At 38.0% G+C, this 21158-nt stretch overlaps 1 protein-coding gene across 1 annotated transcript in view; it reads left to right on the top strand.

Moving 5' to 3' along the window:
• LOC114648032 (protein eva-1 homolog C) overlaps positions 1 to 21158 on the top strand; it is a 284216-nt gene that overhangs the window by 100953 nt on the left and 162105 nt on the right. Inside the window, exons 2-4 of the mRNA XM_051925580.1 lie at positions 528 to 742; positions 11392 to 11515; positions 15100 to 15252. Coding sequence (XP_051781540.1) covers positions 528 to 742; positions 11392 to 11515; positions 15100 to 15252 — 492 coding nt within the window. The remainder of the gene's footprint in view (positions 1 to 527; positions 743 to 11391; positions 11516 to 15099; positions 15253 to 21158) is intronic.

Raw genomic sequence — 21158 nt, 5'->3', positions numbered from 1 at the left:
TTCTGCTGCTGGCTATAGATAACACTGGCAACTTAGGGACTATGGGATGAATTTATTGAAAATGACATGATTTTCATCTGGAGAGTTAAGGACCAGGGCAGATGAAGGATAGAAGTTGTTTTATTAACATGAGCAGCTGATTTTAAATTAAAAAATGAATGTTGACCATATTGGAACTTTTAAACCATAGTCTTGATTATACAGTGTTTTATTTGGAATATTCATGTCTTCTTTTCATATTACTTTATTCAAATGGAGAGTTGGCATGCTATATTATAAAATAAACAAAATATAACAATACCATGCACTGGCGTAGGTAATACTACTGAATGAAATATTTTATTTCCAGTTCCTCTGCTACTGTTAATAGCAGTTTTTCCATTGACATTGTTTATTCAGTATATTCATTTCCTTCAATTTAGTCCAGCCAACAATTAGAACTGGCAAAGTATATGATATTGTGGGCTGCAGTTGCTCAGAAGAACTAAAATAAAGTACTGACTATCCGTCTTTTATGATCTTGACAGGTTATTTGTCCAAGGTATTAAGAAATTATACGGAACACTCTTGTGATGGAGAATACATCTCTGTACGCTGCCCTCACAGAACTACAATCAGCATCCAGTCATCATTTTATGGCAGACAAATGCCAAGCCACCAGATGTGCCCATCCCGCCACCCATTCTCAAATGCAGAAAAATTCAAAGAAGATACATCTTGTTCTGCTTCTACCTCGCTTCAAGTAAGTGATGTTAAAAGATAACATAATGAACCGTAACATACATAATATTTTCAAATTTGCTTAGTCCAGTTTGGGTTATAAAGACTGCCCCATAAGCATCTGGCACAAGACAGAAACTAGCTCTGGATTGGATATCAGTCCGTGGAGGCCAATTTATAGAGTCACCATTTAATTTGACATGTTAAAGGTTTTGCTCTTTTATAAGTACTTGAGTTGGCAGAACCAATTAAAATATGTTGCAGTCCTGCACTCCTCTTCATTTTCATTTGGTCTTTGCAGAATGTGACACATCAATATTTGGGTCATAATTTCTTCTCAACACTTGAAGTGTCTTCATTCTCCTTTTATTCTCACACTTCTAATAGAGCACACAGGTGTGAAAGTGCTGCCCACTCTGAGGAATTAACACTCGAATCCCTGAAGCCTACAAAAAAACTTGTAATCCCGGGCTACCTTAAATTCCTTCACACCGCGTCATCAGCACTTTTGTTTTTCGTATGTGTCAAGTAGCATGGGCAGCAAACAGCCTGCTATCCCATCCCCCCACTGACACAGCTCTAGTCGCACAGAAGATTCTCAGAGCTCAAGTCTGTTTATCTGGGTGTGAGGTGCCTGGAATTGTAGAGGGTAAATAATATATTGTCATCTGGATAACATACGTTTCATGCGTGTACTGTGTCTACAATGATCTATGTGAATGTAGGATGACAGGAAATGCGAGGCAGGAATTGTTGAACATATAACTAAAACAGAAACGTTTTTCATGTTTTAGTAATAATTGACCAAATGTAGACATGAAGTATATAATATGTGAAGACTGAAGTCCAAATATCAAATAAACACTTTCACAAAAGGTAAGAGTACTGTATAACAAAACAAGTGCACTTTTATTCAAGATTATAAAAGAAAAAAAAGAAATTGGGTTAGGGTATGAAGCTGACACGACTGCTTGGGTGATGCTATGGTAAGAACTGCTGACTCATAATCAATAGGTTGTGGGTTTGATTCTGGGGCCCTTCCTAGATTTACCATTTTGAGTAGTTAGCTGCTCTTATTTGATTTATTTGAGTTTGTAACAGTCAGTGTAAATTTATGGTACTTGTAAAAGTTCGCATTTTTTTTTTATTATTCAGTTTTAATCTCTCAGTCACGCTCACACTCCCTCCAGTCTGACACTGCTAGTTTTCAAATAAAGACGTGCTGTAACAGAGGTTAATCAGATGAGGATGAGGGTTCTACATTGAAGAATGAGAACAGAAACCCTCCCCACAAGAAAGATGGTACCATATGGAAATAACAAGAGGTTGGGCGTCATCCTGCCAGTGAATCTGTCACATGCATGTCCTTCAATGAAATAGCAGGTCTTACAGAGCTTGCCAAGGTATCGTGCAAAGTTCCGTTTGCGATTATGTTTCTTGATGGTCTTTATATAAAAAACATTTATATGTTACTTATATAAAAGCCAGATTGAATGTTATTTACTGATTTACCTTGATTTATTTACTTATCTTCCTACAGTGTAAAGTCAAATGTACAATGCAGAGCTTCATATGTTTGATCGACACGAGCATACTGACAAAGTACATGTGCAATACTTCAGGACGCGAATGACTTTAGCTGCAGGTGGAAGCTCCTGTCGCACTTTAAGCAATTGTTGTTACGATTCTGCCTTTGTCCAGAAACGGTTTCATAAGCTTTATGACCTTAGTCTCGGAAAGTCTTTCTCCCATGGGACAACTGGGATCTTTTTCTGAATAAGGATTAGCATTGTACATGAACTTTGACACACGTACTCACGCATGGCTTCACAATCAGCCAGGTACATTGCACCGTTCTTGGAGCGATGCACGTTTGCGGTTCAACTCATGCCTGACTGAAGCCTCCACATTCAGGGTGCAGTTATTTATTTAAAAATCATCCACCTTTTTCTGACCTGCAGACCTGCTATATACCACATACCCCACCCTTAAGTCTCCAGTTGCATGGGAAGGCTCCTTGCCTCAACCAACCCAGTGCAACTTGTGGCCCAGGTCAGTTGCGTGGCCCTGCACTGCACTAAAAACAATAAAAGCACTAAAATCAACCCTTTTGTAAAACAAACCTAAGCTCCCCTTGTAAAACTATTAAAAGAAACACAACTTTAAAATGACAAGATCAGCAATAAATAAATGTCCATTTAAAAGTTCAAAGTCCTTAAAACATCCTCTTCTGGCTTGAGTTCATAGGTTCTTTTAAAAGTCAGGCACCTATGCCACTTGGAAATATCACATTTTTGTGTCTGTGTCTCCATGACGGCCATCTCTCGATTCTGATCTTGGTTGGTCCCAAACTGCAGAACGCCCAGTGTGTAGTCTGGTGCCAACCTTTCCACTACACAGGGTGTCACAATCCCCTGTCCGAACATGCTAGTCTTTCTTGATGTATTTTTTTCATTTCCAGTAGAGGATTAGTTGTATTAGTGCATTTAAATCAAGCAACTTTCAGACATCATGTCATTTTCCTGTGAAAACAAAATTATGTTATGTTTAAGGGTTTCAAGTTGTGAAAAGTGATGATTCATATCCTGAACTGTGATTGTTGTAATTTGAGGTTTTTGTTGGAGTGCAGAAACCCTGTAATCTGCCCTTAGTATCAGTGCCTATGCTCTGGTTGTGGTTTGTCTAGTCTGTCTGATAAATGGAATCCTATTTAATGTGTTGGTGTGTGTTAGATTTTTTTCCTGTTCATAAAATGAATTTACTGCAGACATGTGATATTTGATGTTCAGCACAAAGACATGAGCCGTGCGTGATCTTTCTAATAAGACATAGGGCAGGCCCCAAAGTTTCTTGGAACTACAGAAATGCTTTCAGTAACTTGCATCACTGTGTATTATTTCTAAATTTTGAACATCAAAACAATTTCTATGTACTTGGTTGTTCCAGCCACATTTTATTAGTGTCTCTTGTGATTCAAGTAATCTCATCCTGAAGGACAAAGATTCATAGATTGGATCAGGAAAAGGAGGTAGTAAAAAGGACCAGGCAAAAGAGTGGCCAGGTAAACAGGCAAAATTCTTAACCCAGAAATTAAGGGTAACAAATGTCAAATCACATTATGCATAAAAATGTTGAAGGTCAAAAAATACAGCCAAAAGATTCCTATCTGCCTTCTCCTCCCTGCATAACTAGAAGACTCGAAAGATTTAGTTAAGTCGTTCCAAAATCTTGGACTAGGAGTGATACCTATTGCTGCTCTTAAATAGTCGCCTAGTCGTCACATGTTGTTGCACGCTATGAGGAGTGGGATGGTAATGTTGAGGCTACAGCAAAACAGCAGTGGCCACAAGGGTGAATCACTAAATGGTTGTGACCATTACCCAAAACAAAACACAAGATGGTGTTTCAATATCATTAAAGAAATGAAAAATGATTTTCATATTAACAAAAAAAGATTATACCATGAAAAATACATGAAAATAAATTCCCAGTATTCCTAACCAAATCTTACTTCTTTTTTATGAGGCTAAAGGTTATTAGGTTAACTACGAAAATAATACTGGTACATTGAACGCTCCCAAAGGGAAACTGTAGTGCTATAGTAGCTGATGCATACAAATTACACAGAATTCACATTATGTTGGAACAGTATTATAAATGCATAAATAAATGAATATATCCATAATCAAATGAAAATTAACATTTTGAATCTGTATACTGTTAATTGGGGCGGCATGGTGGCACAGTGGGTAGCGCTGCTGCCTCGCAGTTTGGAGACCTGGGGTCCTGGGTTTGCTTCCTGGGTCCTCCCTGCGTGGAGTTTGCATGTTCTCCCCGTGTCTGCGTGGGTTTCCTCCGGGCGTTCCGGTTTCCTCTCACAGTCCAAAGACATGCAGGTTAGGTGGATTGGCGATTCTAAATTGGCCCTAGTGTGTGCTTGGTGTGTGGGTGTGTTTGTGTGTGTCCTTCGGTGGGTTGGCACCCTGCCTGGGATTGGTTCCTGCCTTTTGCCCTGTGTTGGCTGGGATTGGCTCCAGCAGACCCCCGTGACCCTGTGTTCGGATTCAGCGGGTTGGAAAATGGATGGATGGATGGATGGATACTGTTAATTGTTTCTATAAGGTTTTCATATTCTTCCAATGGGTTTTCCTCCCCCATCCCCAAAGATGCACATGATGGGGTAATTGGTGATTGTAAAGTGGCGACATGCAAGTGTGAGTGTGTGTGCACATGAATGGGTCCTGCAGTGGATAATAAAATTGCAGAAAAAACATAGTCTAGGTATGATGGCATCTGATGGCAGCTGGTAAATGAGACAACAGATAGCATTCCTTAGAGTTTGGTTGAATGAAGGTGCTGTGACCTGAATGTCATGCAGCGAGTGTGAGGCATTGCTCATAACTTAGGTAACGTCCCTCTTACTTCTGCTAACTTCAAAGGGTGCAGGTTAGCTTTCAGAATAGAACCCGATTAACTAAGTCTGTTGGCATCTCCTCTTCTCATTCATCTGCCACACTGTTCTACTGCTTAAAATACCACACTTGCAACTATATAGTTATAGAAAATATGAAAACGTTCTATTCATGATCCTCACATAACTATCCAGTTTGGAGTATTGTTATTCTAAAATATCACAACGGATCTTAATGATAAAAATGCTAAGTTGATGTGTATATTGATTTATTATGATTAGATTTTATGCATGTTTTTGATGACATGATAACACATATCAAAGATAAGTAAAATAAATTACTTTCACAATGAATGCATTTATCATTATCTGTATGGAGTTTGTCTATTCTTCCCACCTCTTTGTAGTTTTTTTTTCCTTTGTTCTCTTGGCCACCTCACATAAGATGTGCATAAATGATGTGATAGCTCCAACATTGGTCTGATGAGTTCTTGCATAAGGATGCCCGTTGAAGGACTTAGTCTCTGCTTTACACCCAGTGCAGCCTGGATAGACTCCAGCAATCTTTGAACTTGATAGATTAATCAGGTTTTGAAAGTGTATGGATGGATACTTTTATACGAGGGTAAATCAAAATGTAAAGGCAATCTGAAAATTATGTGGTAACTGCAATGGATATAAGCTAATGCAGTACAACACATTCATGATTGCTTATGGGTAGTTTGAACATGCACAGTGGAGCGCTCTGCTGTTAATCTGCTTGAAGCCAAGGTTAAATGAATATGGATGCTCTGCTGTGGGATTTTACCAATTTTAAACAAAGATCTGTGGTGAGATTTCTTGGGGCAGAAGGAGTGAAACCTGCTGAATCTATAACTCTGAAGGAAAATGTGAGAAGTGGTATGACATATGTATTGATGACTTTAATTGTGTGGCGTGCGTGTAGGTGTGTTTTGAGTATTTGTAAAAGACATTATGTATATTTTTGTGTAACTGTACAGTAATTTGTTTGTTTGTGAACCTAAGGTATTTGTATAGCTCACCACCTGCCATGGCCTTGATTCGGTTGCAATTTATGAAGGTACTAGGGGGCTCCGCCCCCTGCTCGCTTCGCTCGCCAACCCCTGGTGTTGGGTAATTATAAATAGCGTGATGTATGTATGAGATATAGCATAGTGTGAAGGTGTAGATGACGCATATAGGAAGCCAAAAATAAATTGCAAGGCACAGTGTAAAGATTTATCGGAAAATTTCTTTGTACACAACATTAGTAGTAAAGATGGTGTCTTGTTCTTGAATGAGTTTCTCTTGGCATGGATCATTTATAACCTTAACTTTAACGTCAGATGAACGTCGAACTCGTGAGAAGGCCACATAAAGTTGTCCATGTCCAAAAACGGTGTCAGAGAGGTAGATGCCAACCTTGTTCATGGTTTGGCGTTGTCATTTGTTGATGGTAATGGTAAATGCAGGTTTAATGTGGAACTGTCGCCGTTTAAGTGTAAAAGGTAATTCTAGGTCAGAACTTGTAAGGTCAATTGTAGGAATCAGAACAGTATTGTTAGCATGTGATCCTGTAAGAAGTTTTGCTTCAATAATATTGTGTGTCATGGTGTTGACGACTAAACGTGTACCATTGCATAAACCTTGTTTAGTGTTAAGGTTTCTTAATAGCATGATTATTGTTCCGATTGAAAGGTTAAGATTGTGTTGTGGTAATCCGGCTGGGTTAATAGTGTTCAAATATTGTAAGGGGAAATTAAGATGGTCATTGTTGTTACCAGAGTCAACTTTGTCAGAGCTTAGAAAGAGCTGTGCCTCTACAGGAAGTAATGCAATGACTTGGTTATTTATGTGATCAACATTAATATTTTTTGGACATAATATAGTCCGTTGTGTTAAAAGGGGTATTTGGTCTAATGAGATTGCTGTTCCAAATATCTCAGTAACTAAGTCGTCGCAGATAAAGGCTTGAGGAATTGTAATAATATCTGGGTGAAGTCCATTTGTATTGGTGAATGTACCATCTCCCAGTTGTAATAACCAATTGTTATATTCTAGATCTGGAAATCGCATGTTTTGTACCAACTGTATCTTTTGAAAGCAATGCCAATTGGCCGCGTAACATTTTTTCTTCCGCGGTTTTAAAAGCGCGTTGTAGGCGCCGACGTTTATTGTTTTTTTTGATGCGGGTTCGTGTTTGTGGTCCCGTTGACTTGTGTGTTCTTTATCGTTAGTAATATGGATAAGTAATAAGGAGGATCGCACTCACTGTTAATATGCGGACTGTTCGTTTCTTCGCATTATTACCAATCAGGTGTCGCGCCTGTATATGTATTGTAGTCCGGTCTCTTGTTGTTTATGTATGACGTCGTCCGCGTATTTTAAGGTGGACTGAACAATAGCTGAGTGCATGGCATGTGGAGCAATAGCTAAGCACTGTCTAAAATCTCCTCCTAATAAAAGTACCTTTCCTCCAAAGGGAATATTATTATTCATCAACGCAATGCCAATTGTCCGCGTATTTTAAGGTGGACTGAACAATAGCTGAGCTCATTGCATGTGGAGCAATAGGTAAGCACTGTCTAAAATCTCCTCCTAATAAAAGTACCTTTCCTCCAAAGGGAATATTATTATTCATCAACGTTTGTAGAAGTTTATCAATGGTGTTCAGTAAGTGACTGGATGCCATTGTATATTCATCTATAATTAATAGTTTTGCAAGACGGATGTCACGTGCATTGTTACTGTTCATTTTCATAGTGGATACCGATGTTTCTGTGATTGGGACCGATATTTTGAATAAGAAGTGACATGTGTTTTTGGAGCTGAGACATTTTTTCTTCCGTGGTTTCAGAAGCGCGTTGTAGGCGCTGACGTGTATTGTTTTTTTTTCATGCGGGTTCGTGTTTGTGGTCCCGTTACTCGAGCCGTATCGTTTTGTAACCGTGATCGTGAATTCATGACTTGTTTGTTCAGTATCGTTAGTAAAATGGATAAGTAATAAGGAGGATCGCACTGACTGTTAATATGGAGCCTTTTCTGATCGTGAACTCATGACTTGTTTGTTTTTTATCGTTAGTAATATGGATAAGTAGTAAGGAGGATCGCACTCACTGTTACGTCGTTTGTCGGAGTGCGTTTTTTTTTGAGGGGCGCGTTGCCTCATTTTTTATTTCTGTTAGTGGAGGGGGCTTTGTGTGTCGTGGGTCTGAATCCTCTTTTTTGTGTGTGTCCTGTTTCGTGTAGTATGGGCTTCGTCTGGCGCTTTGTTGCATGGGTCTGTTGCTATGGGCGCGGAGCATCATTTCTCATTTTCCGGTGCTTGGAGGGTTTCTTCGTATTATTACCCATCAGGTGTCGCGCCTGTATATGTATTGTAGTCCGGTCTCTTGTTGTCTATGTATGATGTCGTTTGTTGGCGTGCGTTTTCTTTGAGGGGCGCGTTGCCTCATTTTTTATTTCTGTTAGTGGAGGGGGGCTTTGTGTGTCGTGGGTGTGAATCCTCATTTTTGTGTGCGTACCGTTTCGTGTGCTATGTGGCGCTTGCGTCTGACTCCTTTGTTTTTGGTGTGCTAGGGGCGCGTTGCCTCATTTCTTATTTCTGTTAGTGGAGGGGTGCTTTGTGTGTCGTGGGTCTGAATCCTCTTTTTTGTGTGTGTCCTGTTTCGTGTGGTATGGCCTTCGTGTGGCGCTTTGTTGCATGGGTCTGTTGCTATGGGCGTGGCGCATCATTTCTCATTTTACGGTGCTTGGAGGGGGGCTTTGTGTGGCGCCTGCGCACTACGTCTTTTGCGTCCACGGCCCATGTCCCTGCGTCCATCCGGTTTACCATTCTCGTTTAGTAATATGGATACCCACCTTCTCTAATGTTTCTTGTTATCTATTGTAATATTTTCTTTTTAATAACTTTTCAGATTACAACTGTGTTCTAGTCCTCCTTGATTGTCCAACAAGTAAACCCCAGCCTGTTGGAATTTGCAGCAAACAATTGGAGAATTTGATTAGCTAAAGCGTTTGCCACTCATTTACTATATAATAGCTTTCAAATATGCAGTATTAGAATTCACTCCTGCAAGGCAAATCAATTTTTGCAGTTCACTGCTTTCCAAGTATATACCGTAAATCAAGCTGTTTTTAAAGTATTCTACAGTATTTTATAAATGCTGTTAGTAGAGAACTGTCTCAAAATGAATAAAAGTATGGTAGACTTCTTGCTTATATACTGTAGTACATTTTTAACCTGCTGAAAACATTTTCCACTGTGAATTTTATAATTATAAAGTGAAGCATATATTTGAGGTTTGACCACAATTATTTGAGAATAGGCAATCAGAAAGGAAAATATGGAATAAACAAAATGGGTGCTTAATTCATTTTTTAAAGAACAATCTTATTTTTATTTGCCCTTTTTTACTTTGCAGCATGTATTAAACTGCTTTACAGTAGGTTAATGAGAGGAAAAATATATTTTTCATTAATTTTTCATTTTTCAATCCAGGTATGATCCAGCACAAGGCAGGCAACAAACCTTGATAAAGTGCCAGTCCAGTGCAGGGCAGGGCAGGGCATCGTCACATACACTTCCAGTCAATGATATGGGTCAAATAATTGTTATAAATTACCCTAACATGTTTGTATTGGAGAACAAGAATGTATATGAAAGAGCTGGGGTCACATAACATGGAATACTGTATTTGCAATTTGCCAAGTTAAGACCAGATAAATGAGCACAATGAAACCTATGAGGTTTGATTTAGGAATAGTTATGTTAGGTAGAATGCCCAGTGGAGGTTGGGTGGATTATTGGCCATGGAACCCCTGCAGATTTTTTTTTCTCCAGCCTAAGTGATGTTTTTTTTTCTGTCCTCCTGGCACTCTGACGTTACCTTGTTTTGTTGTTATTTATTCTTTAATATTATTGCATATTTTTAAGTGTTTTTTCTTCTTGTAACTTTCTTTTTGTCATCATGTAAAGCACTTTGCTCTACATTGCTGTATGAAAATGTACTATATAAATAAATGTTGTTGTTAAAGTAAAAAAATAATCAGAAATGACCCAATGTGTTTTAACATTCTAAGGTGCATTTATGCACAGGCAGGAATTACTGTTTAATTGACATTTAGGCAATGTTAAAACTGAAGTAGACAATTGACTTTTCTGTTTTGCACTGGGGCTTTTTTGACAGTCAGCAGTTTTTGAGAGTGGAAGAAGGTCAGCAAGTTAGGCTGCAACAGTAGGTAGTTCTGGCTATGTTCACGCTGCAGCTAAAAGTTACTCAATTCAGATTTATGGCTAATATCTGATTTTTTTAATGATTAAAATCTGGTAGATGGAGTGGGATAGCATGGGGGTTCATGAGGTCACTGGAAAAGGGTGTGTAGTGCTCCAGATATGTATGCAAAAAGACATAGGTCCAAGTCTGTAGAGTCTTGGTGCTTCCTATCTTGCTATATGATTGCGAGTCATGGACGCTATCCAGTGACCTGAGATGAAGACTGGACGCCTTCGGTACTGTGTCTCTTTGGAGAATCCTTGGGTACTGCTGGTTTGACTCTGTGTTGAATGAGTGGTTGCTCACGGAGTCCCGAATGAGGCATATTACCTGCATTGTGAGGGAGAGTCAGTTACGGGTGACAGTGATCCAGCTCGCAGGATCCTCTTTGTTGAAGACCCAAGCAGCTGGATCAGGCCAAGGGGATGCCCACGTAACACCTGGCTGCGGCAGATAGATGGTCATTTCTGGAGGATGGGACTGGACTGCGTGTCTGCCTGATGGATGCCAACCAGGATCCTGTTGTGTGTTTTGTCGTGTGGTGGGTGTGGCAGCATGCTGTACCAGTACATGCTCCCTAACCTGACTTGACCTGACTGTACATGGAGAATTTGTGAACCATTTAAAAAGTAATCAAGTCATTATTGCATGATTTGGATACACTTTATCTGCTATGAAAGAAATGAACTGTTTTGGATGGGTGTGTACCACTTAATACAAAATGTGAAACAAACCGTTATATAAATATCAGATGTGAAGATTCAACCATTAATATTCTTTAATTAAACTAGCATTTAAATTTCAGTAATACGCTACCTCTAACCAGTTGCTAGGTTTTTGTGTTGGACACGACGGGCAACTACAGTATAGTTAAGAAAAAATGTATTTAGCCAGGGTTATTAATACATTAATAGTATTATTTCTTATACTACTGAAGAACAGGATATACTCTACACCATTGTATCTTTTTTGTTACCCTTCTAGAAGATGTTGGATGAGTGTCAAGACAGAAGGAGTTGCCAGCTTCTTGTCAACAGCAGACTCTTTGGAGTGGACCCATGCCCTGGCACAAGCAAATACCTCATTGTGTGGTACAAATGCCGACCAAGTAAGTGCTTTTGCCTTATGTTTTCTCATGACTTTGTGTAATTCCTGCTCCTGTCCTTTGAGTTCTGCTGTTTTGTTTGCATCACAATGTCATTTATTTTAACATAAACATGAACGTGATAGGTTGTTATAATGGTTAACATTAATGCCTAATAGTTCCATGATCTACAGGTATGGTTCAGTTTCTGTTGTTTTTGATAAAACAATATGTACTCCAGTTTGTTCCTGCTTATTCATGGAATTTGCATGTAAGGTACGTGTCTTAAAGCGTGTACATGTATGGGAGAATGGGGCCTGTTGTGGACTGGTATCTCTTCCAAGGTTATTTCTCACCATGTACCCAATTCTGTATGTTTTAGTTTAAATGTGTTTAATTTGTTTGGGATGAGTGGGTGTGGATGTGTTTAAGAATGTGATGAGTGATAGGTCCAGGTTTTGTTACTACTCTTTACTCAGTATTTCTGGTTAGACTTCAGCTCCTTGTACAAGAATGTGACTTCATAATTGTAATAACTAAAACAGAGTCAGAAATAACGAGCAGTGTACCTTTGGTTGTGTCTTGAATTTAGATTTGAATATGTCAAACACAGTCTTAAAACCCGAATAAATATGGATTCAGTTAGAAGAACCTGATCATATCTGTAAACTGAAAAGTCATATTGTGCAAATGGAAAAAATGTTTCCCGGTAAATCTCTTTACTGCTTTGCCATGTTGCTAATTAGAGAGTGTTTTATTTTTTCTCTTACTAATGCAAAATGGATGTCAGTTAATCAATTTTCCAAACCATTTACTGTATTCAATCCAGGGTCAATGGATCCATTTTACATGTATATTCTTGATTAAGTTAGATATGCTTATAGACTTCTTTTTTAAAATCTTATACCTGTCTGTAAAAATCCACCCATAGCCAGGTACATCTCTCTATTATAAAAAGAAATCCTGTCCTGGAAAGCAAATTCAAGGCTACTAATAAAGTATCTATCTATCTATCTATCTATCTATCTATCTATCTATCTATCTATCTATCTATCTATCTATCTATCTATCTATCTATCTATCTATCTATCTATCTATCTATCTATCTATCTATCTATCTATCTATCTATCTATCTATCTATCTATCTATCTATCTATCTATCTATACGTGATCATCTTGGAAGACATTTTAAAGACCTGCGAGACCAAGGAGACTTGCCACGGTGTGTCTTGCGGGGACCGTAAACATGAGACTTGGTGCCAAGAGATTGTCCCAGGGCCGTAGCAAAAAGGACAGCGGCTGTACAGGCTTTAAAAAGATCGAAGGGCAGCGCGACAGCAGCTACCCCACCCCGAACGCAAGCAGCGTTATATATCCTGCAAGAAAGAATTCAACCACGTCTGGGGCCAATATTAAAAGACAGGTATTGCTTTTACAGTGTCACGTGAGACCAGGCAGTGAGCCATCATTTAAAACAAGTCAACAGGCCTCTAAGCTAGCGGTTGTTGGATTGCTTTTGGCAGGCAAGCATCATGTGCTCCCAGCTCTTAAAACAATGACATGCGACAGGCAGAAGAGACAGCTAGCAAGTAGCAAAAAGACAGCAAATGATCCAAAGGCATATCCTTAGCGTACGTTCAGCCACAATACCCTTCACAACACAAGCAGTATTATACGTCTGGCAAGAAAGAGATGTAACCACGCACGGGGCAGGAAATAAAGAAACAAGTATTGCTTTTACAAAAGGTTTTAAAGTAAAAGTGAAAATAATGCATATGTAACAATTCCCAAGAAAATAACAATCTATTTAAATTGTAGATTGCCTGCCTAAGGTAAAGTCATCCCTGATGAATGGGTACGTGGGAATGAGGGGTCCTTTCATCGGATTAGCGCTATTTTAGATGTGGAATGGTAAAATGGGGAGGCAGCTTGATGAATGAGGTTTCCAGGACTTAAAACAAATCCAAATCATATTATGTGATATCATCTAATGTGAAATTCTACTCCGTACTTCTAGAATTTTTATTTTTATACTGTATTGAGGATTTATTCTGTTCTATGTATTGTACTGTATTGTATTGACCCCCTTCTTTTTGACACCCACTGCACGCCCAATCTACCTGGAAAGGGGTCTCTCTTTGAACTGCCTTTCCCAAGGTTTCTTCCATTTTTTCCCTACAAGGGTTTTTTTTTGGGAGTTTTTTCTGGTCTTCTTAGAGGGTCAAGGCTGGGGGGATGTCAAGAGGCAGGGCCTGTTAGAGCCCATTGCAGCACTTCTTGTATGATTTTGGGCTATACAAAAAATAAATTGTATTGTATTGTATATCCGGTAAACCAAAAATGGGGGTTGGCGAGCGAAGCGAGCAGGGGGCAGCACCCCCTAGTAATTAATTAAAAAAGGAATGTAACAACAAAAAGCTAACTGAAAGAAACAAATAAATCACAAAGACAAAAAGATATCTAATATGTAAACATTTTTAATATTTATATTTAGAAATTTAGAAAGGTAGACCTCACATTGTTAACTTTTAATAGTCCATATTATAGATAGTTTGCCAAATGCTAATGCATTCTGCTAGTTTTAGATTTCAAGTTTAATTCTCTTGTGAAACTTACTGTCACTAGATATGGAGAAATCTGTAATGCCTTTTTCAAGTAATCAAAAAGAAAAGGGGCACTGTTCAGTCTTCCTGTTACTTCAATCAACAGTTTTTAATTACAACTCCTGCTCTGCAGTAAAACCTTGAATGAGAGCCACTCTTTCTAGCCTTCAGTTTTAACTCCAAGTAAAGAACACAAAATAAACAAGGCCAAAATTAATTTGATGACTTCTTGATGAATTCTGTCTTTGTCTTGATTTTAAGCATGTTTGTATGTTAAAGCCTTATTGAAGAGACAGTAAATACCAGAAGATATATTCCATTCGAGACCTTATCTTACTGCTTTGCCATCAAATTAAAGTACTATTTAGAAACCTCACTACTTGACATTATTAGCTGCAGTCTGGATTTAACCTTAGGGTGAGAGTGACAAATAATGTTTCTTGGAGTGTTGCTGAAGCATAAAGGAAATGAAAAGAGCATAAGGTTTTCTTAGATGTCTTTTTGTCTTTGTGATTTATATATTTTTTTCTTGTTGGGTTTTCTTTGCTATATTTCTTCTTCATTGAGCTGCATTGTCAAAATATTTCACTGTAAAGCTGTTTGATGTTTTACCACAAATAGTCATTTTTACAGTCCATGAACATAGTTAATTGTGTTTTCTAAATTGGCACAGTACTTAGAGCCATTGCCTCACAACTTTAGGCAACAGGGTTTGATAACCAATCACTGAATAGATTTTGTGTCTCCCTGTGACCCTGTGTTCATCGTTCATCCCAAAGATATACAGATTAGGTTAACTGATCATTTTGTATTTATTTACCATAAATAATTTATGAGCATGTGAATGAGTCTGTCTTGTCTAAGCTTTCTCTTGTGATGTTATAATGAAAATAATATCAAGTCTGTATTGTGACTTGTGCTTTGGATCTGGCCTCATAAATTATTTAAAGATTTACGTTTTGTGTCAGGAGTGGTAATTTGTAATGTAAATTCCTTTTTTTCAGATGAATACAAGAGTAAAGTTGCCTGTGAGGATGACCGGTTAAGACTAAGCTGTAAACGAAGCATGGTAATTGCAATTTATTCAGCTATTTTTGGAAGATCTCAAGAAGGAAGCCTGGAGTGTCCTTATCATAACTATGGAGTTCCACCAGTTGGTAAGCATTAATTTGCAGTCTGTTACAAGCCAACTGATGTTATAAATTTAATAATTGATTTCAGGACATTATAATCTGTTCATTTAGTAATTTTTTTGTAATGGTTTTAACATTTATCTAGTCCATGTTCAGATTGTCTTATAGTCACTGAACTGGAATAAAGGAGAAACAGGGAATTGAACTTCAACCTGCCACAACTACAAATATGGGAAATAACACAGATGAACAGTGTAATCCTCAAACAGGCACATCCTTTGTCTGTTTTTCTTTATGTAATCACTACTAGAAGTCAGAAAGCTTTGAGTTTCCATACTTGTGTGGCATTTGTAGACCTTCCCTTTGAATGAGTAGATTAGACTGACATTTGTAAATGTGCAGAGTCATTGAACAAGTCCTTTACAACCCAGAAACAGAGAAAGTGAAATTCGTATTGATAATAAAAATGTAATTGTTACATTTAAGTAAGAGTTCAATGTAAATGAAAGTTTGGTAGTATCAAGTACATACTTACTAAGCACCACTTTTGATGTATTGTGTACTCATAAATGCATTTGTATCTTTACTGTGTTTACTTATTGTATTTGTGTTGTTTACTTCATGTAGAAACATGTAAACATGAGAATAAAGTAAATACTTCTGAATGGCCAAAAACATCCACTAAGGATATGAGAAATAAAAGACTCGCTTTCTAGATTTCAAAAATACAATTGCTCCAGCCACATTATGCAGTTTTTTTTTTTATTTCTGATTTATTTTCAATTTCTGCTCTTTGCCTGTGGTTTCTTCTTCTCCTATTTAATGTAACAAATTAAATAAAAAGCATTTTAAAAGGTCATAGCAGCAAAAAAAAAAATAGAACAGAACTGTGCAATAAACAATATATACAATGCACATAAACTTGCAAGACAACACTTTAAAAGATACACACTTCATAGGTAATGACAGCACTGAGCATACATAGTCGGTCCAGATATTCTGTATGTACATATTAGATGGAATGAATGGCTTAACATCAGCAGCAACAGGAAAGTAAGAGACAATGCAGGGCTATTACGGATACAGTAAAAATGGTTTCACTATTTGTCCTGCGTCTACAGTGATGCATCATATTGTCTCTTTGAGAGTTTAATACAGTATTTGTAATAACACTTTGGACCCTGTAAAAATCAAACATGCTTTAAGTCAGTGAAATAAACATATACTTGCATTTAAACAGTATTCAAAACAGGCAAGTACATTTATAGTATTTTTCAGAAACAGATTACAACATGAAATGATAGTGCCATGTATTCTTAAATCAGTATCTATGAGCAGTCCCTGAACTATTATTTGCACAGTAATATTGTTAACAGCAAGTACAAAGAGAGCGACTTAAAGAAGAATTGCATTTTTCATGTAGCACATATGCAATATGTGTGTGTGGTTCTGATATTTTACTTAACTCTTTGCCTGTCAGGCACACCCTAGCATATCTTTATTGGAATCTTCAGAGCCTTTTCCAAATGAGACTTTTTGTTTATATCCTTGAATGGCATTGCAGTTACCCACATGTTATGCTTACTTATTAAGGCAACACTTGTAACGTAAGTCAAATAAAACCCTCATGTTAGTACCCTAAGTTCTTGTCAATAAGCCGCGGCTTATCTAAGGAAAAAAGTTGTGAAAATGAAAAAATAGAATATCGGCTTATACATAAGTCCGGCTTATACATCCATCGTGGGGGTTGCGTTCCAGAGCCACCCGCGAAATAAGAATATCCGCGAAGTAGAAACCATATGTTTATATGGTTATTTTTATATTGTCATGCTTGGGTCACAGATTTGCGCAGAAACACAGGAGGTTGTAGAGAGACAGGAACGTTATTCAAACACTGCAAACAAACATTTGTCTCTTTTTCAAAAGTTTAAACTGTGCTCCATGACAAGACAGAGATGACAGTTCCGTCTCACAATTAAAAGAATGCAAACATATCTTCCTCTTCAAAGGAGTGAAGCAAACAAATCAATATGTCTGTTTGGCTTTTAAGTATGCGAAGCACCGCGGCACAAAGCTGTTGAAGGCGGCAGCTCACACCCCCTCCGTCAGGAGCAGACAAAGAGAGAGAGAGGGAGAGTTTGTTTTTCAGTCAAAAATCAATACGTGCCCTTCGAGCTTTTAAGTATGCGAAGCACTGTGCAGCATGTCTTTTCAGGAATCAGCTTTACAAAAGATAGCAACGTGAAGATAATCTTTCAGCATTTTTAGACGAGCGTCTGTATCGTCTAGGTGTGCAAACAGCCCCCCTGCTCAATCCCCATACGTCAGGATCACAGATAGTCAGCGCAAGAGAGACAGAAAAGTAAGCAATCTAGCTTCTCAGCCATCTGCCAATAGCGTCCCTTGTATGAAATCAACTGGGCAAACCAACTGAGGAAGCATGTACCAGAAATTAAAAGACCCATTGTCCGCAGAAATCCGCGATATATATTTAAATATGCTTACATATAAAATCACAATTTAAATGACCGCTACGCGCTCGTGTTGACTCGGCGACGCCCAGAGCAGAAAGAACGCGCTCCGGCCGCTCCAACCGCGCCATGCGGGGAGTGAGAGAGACGGCAATATCTCACACTCTCTCCCCCCTTAAAGAAATTAAATGGGTGCGAGTGAGACCACTGACCTCCCTCCCTTCTATTAGTTATAGGTTATAGTACGTTCGGCTTATCCATGAGTCCGGCTTATCTATGATACAATTTTATTTTAAAAATTCGTATGATTTTTGGTCTCCGGCTAATACATGAGTCCGGCTTATAGACAAGAACTTAGGGTACCTGAGCATTATTTTATATATATTATTATTTTATTTTTGGCTCTGCAATGTCTGTGTGTCTCTTGCAGCGGGGATAGGGTCCAGCCCAAATGACACTGAAATGAATTAAACAGATTTAAGAACAATATATTTTATATGTCAAAATCATGTTTTTTATATTTTGTAACTTGTGTGTAAATGGATGCATCCACATAACTGTAAATGATGCCACCATCTGCAGAGTTCCTGTTTTTGACCCATCCAGTAAGTAAATAAATAAATTAATTAATTAATTAAATAAATAAATAAATAGTGCTTATCTCCTTTTATAGCTCCATTTGGGAGTGTGACCAGAGGATGTGGTCCTGCCCTTTTAAGGTGCATTTGCATATAATGTGAAAAGGTATGATGTTATGATGTTAGATGTGTATTTATTTATTGAATTCACTAATAATTATATTTTTTATTAATTCAATATGGTAGTAATGATAGTTTATTTATTCATCACTGTGCAAGTTAAGTACCATCACTTACTGTACTAGAATATAGTTGGAAGTCTCGTAATATGCTCACAGTCTGGCTCTGCCCCATCCCACACCCATCTCTGCAGCTGTGCAGCATCTTGTCCGAAACTCAATAACAGTTACTCACTTCTCCTGCTGCTTGAAATCAAAGAGGGTAAATGACATGATGTTCATGTCTGTAAAAGTAAAAAATAAAAGCAACTTAGAAATATATGAAAAATGGCTTGTTGAAACTTTACGCTACAAGTGGCTAAATGTGTACATGTTTTGAGGCAGCCAACAATTTTAGAGACTTAAGCACAGATTTTAAATCTTCATTGGGTGATCTATGAAGACAATTTCAGCAACATGATTCTGTAAAATGGTATTAAAAACATAACTGGATACAACATGGTATTAAAGCAAGTGTATAAAAATTTGCCTTGACAACTTTGTTGAAATTTGTTTACCTTGACAACTCATCTGGATAAGATATTTTAGAATATGTAGCTGTTCGCTACCCACATGAGTCTGACAAGCTAAATGGTCTCCACTTAATTGTCAAACTTCCTACGGGGTACTGTGGATATTGTAATGGAAAGTGCAAAAGATTCTATAGTATTTTTTTTTTAAAGGTCAATATGACAGAGATATAGTGCATGTGTCCACAGTGTTAACCAGTCACAGTACATTATATTCAAAATTCACCTGTTGTTTTTCAGAAGAAGTAGGACAAGTGTTGCATGTGTTCTGTTTTCTCTTTTCTGTAATAACTATTAACAATTACCGTACTCCTGATACATTAGGCTTTTTTATGCAGAAGTACATTTCACGGACCTGAATAAGATACATTTTTCCACTTGACAGCTACAACCTTTTGCTTTTGGTCTGTTTTTGAAAACTTCCTTTTCATTCCAAGCTTAAAGCTAGACTGAACACCTGGTAGCTTCTGAATCTGAAAATTGTAGGGATCTCTTCTTGTTACAGGCTTTCATTGCACTGATGTCTTTGCATTTAGCTTGCATTTTTGCATTATAACTTACCACTTGAGTTCCTCGCTCTGCCACAGAAAAAATTCAGAGGCATGTAAGTTTTTTTTAAATTGGAAATCTTTCTGTTCAGTTTAGATTATACTGTAAATATTCTAAAACAGTATAGAGTAACTGCCATTATATTCATGCAGTATAAAAATATAAAAACATAAGAATTTAAAAAGAAGTGCAACATAATATGAAGGAGAAAATTATTTGAGAGCAGAGGAATTTAAAAAGAAATGCAATGTAATATTAAGGAAAAATATTTGAGTGCTGAGGAGTTTAATAAGAAAGGCAATGTAATATGAAGGAGAAAATAATTGCAGAGAAGCATTAAATCATTGCTTTTGTCCTGTCTTGAGAATTAGTAAAATTAAATGCATGTTGATTTTCAGTGGTCTATTCCACAATTATGGTTATGTCACTTACTGTATGTTGGATTTATTTTTTACATCATAAATATTTAAAATGGGTGCCAGTACCTAAGAATGTGTGTCATACACTCTGCTTCTTTCCTAAGGGATTCAAAGCTCTTAAACCCCTTCTCAATGGTTTTCCTTGTGCTCTAAGTTGTTCTGTCAAGACGAACTAAACAAACTATGACAACCCACACTGGACTATTTTTTGTGGAAAATATCAGAGTAGCTGTAGAAGACCCATGCGGGCTCAATTCAATGTACAGTAATCCCTCGCTATATCGCGCTTCGCCTTTCGCGGCTTCACTCCATCGCGGATTTTATATGTAAGCATATTTAAATATATATCGCGGATTTTTCGCTGCTTCGCGGGTTTCTGCGGACAATGGGTCTTTTAATTTCTGGTGCATGCTTCCTCAGTTGGTTTGCCCAGTTGATTTCATACAAGGGACGCTATTGGCAGATGGCTGAGAAGCTACCCAGCTTACTTTTCTTTCTCTCTCTCTTGCGCTGACTATCTGTGATCCTGACGTAGGGGGTGTGAGCAGGGGGGCTGTTCGCACACCTAGACGATACGGACGCTCGTCTAAAAATGCTGAAAGATTATCTTCACGTTGCTACCTTCTGTGTGCAGCTTTTAAGTATGCTGCACGGTGCTTCACATACTTAAAAGCTCAAAGGGCACGTATTGATTTTTTTTATCTGTCTCTCTCTCTCTATCTCTCTCTCTCTCTCTCTCTCTCTCTCTGCTCCTGACGGAGGGGGTGTGAGCTGCCGCCTTCAACAGCGTTGTGCCGTGGTGCTTCGCATACTTACAAGTCAAACAGCCCTATTGAATTGTTTGCTCCTTTGAAGAGGAAGATATGTTTGCATTCTTTTAATTGTGAGACAGAACTGTCATCTCTGTCTTGTCATGGAGCACAGTTTAAACTTTTGAAAAAGAGACAAATGTTTGTTTGCAGTGTTTGAATAACGTTCCTGTCTCTCTACAACCTCCTGTGTTTCTGCGCAAATCTGTGACCAAAGCATGACAATATAAAAATAACCATATAAACATATGGTTTCTACTTCTCGGATTTTCTTATTTCGCGGGTGGCTCTGGAACGCAACCCCCGCGATGGAGGAGGGATTATTGTATAAACTCCACAAACACAGTAATCAGACC

Source organism: Erpetoichthys calabaricus, chromosome 3, assembly GCF_900747795.2.
Source record: "Erpetoichthys calabaricus chromosome 3, fErpCal1.3, whole genome shotgun sequence".
NCBI lineage: Eukaryota > Metazoa > Chordata > Cladistia > Polypteriformes > Polypteridae > Erpetoichthys > Erpetoichthys calabaricus.
The sequence above is the reverse complement of the archived record's forward strand: the minus strand, read 5'-3'. Positions and strand labels throughout refer to the sequence as shown.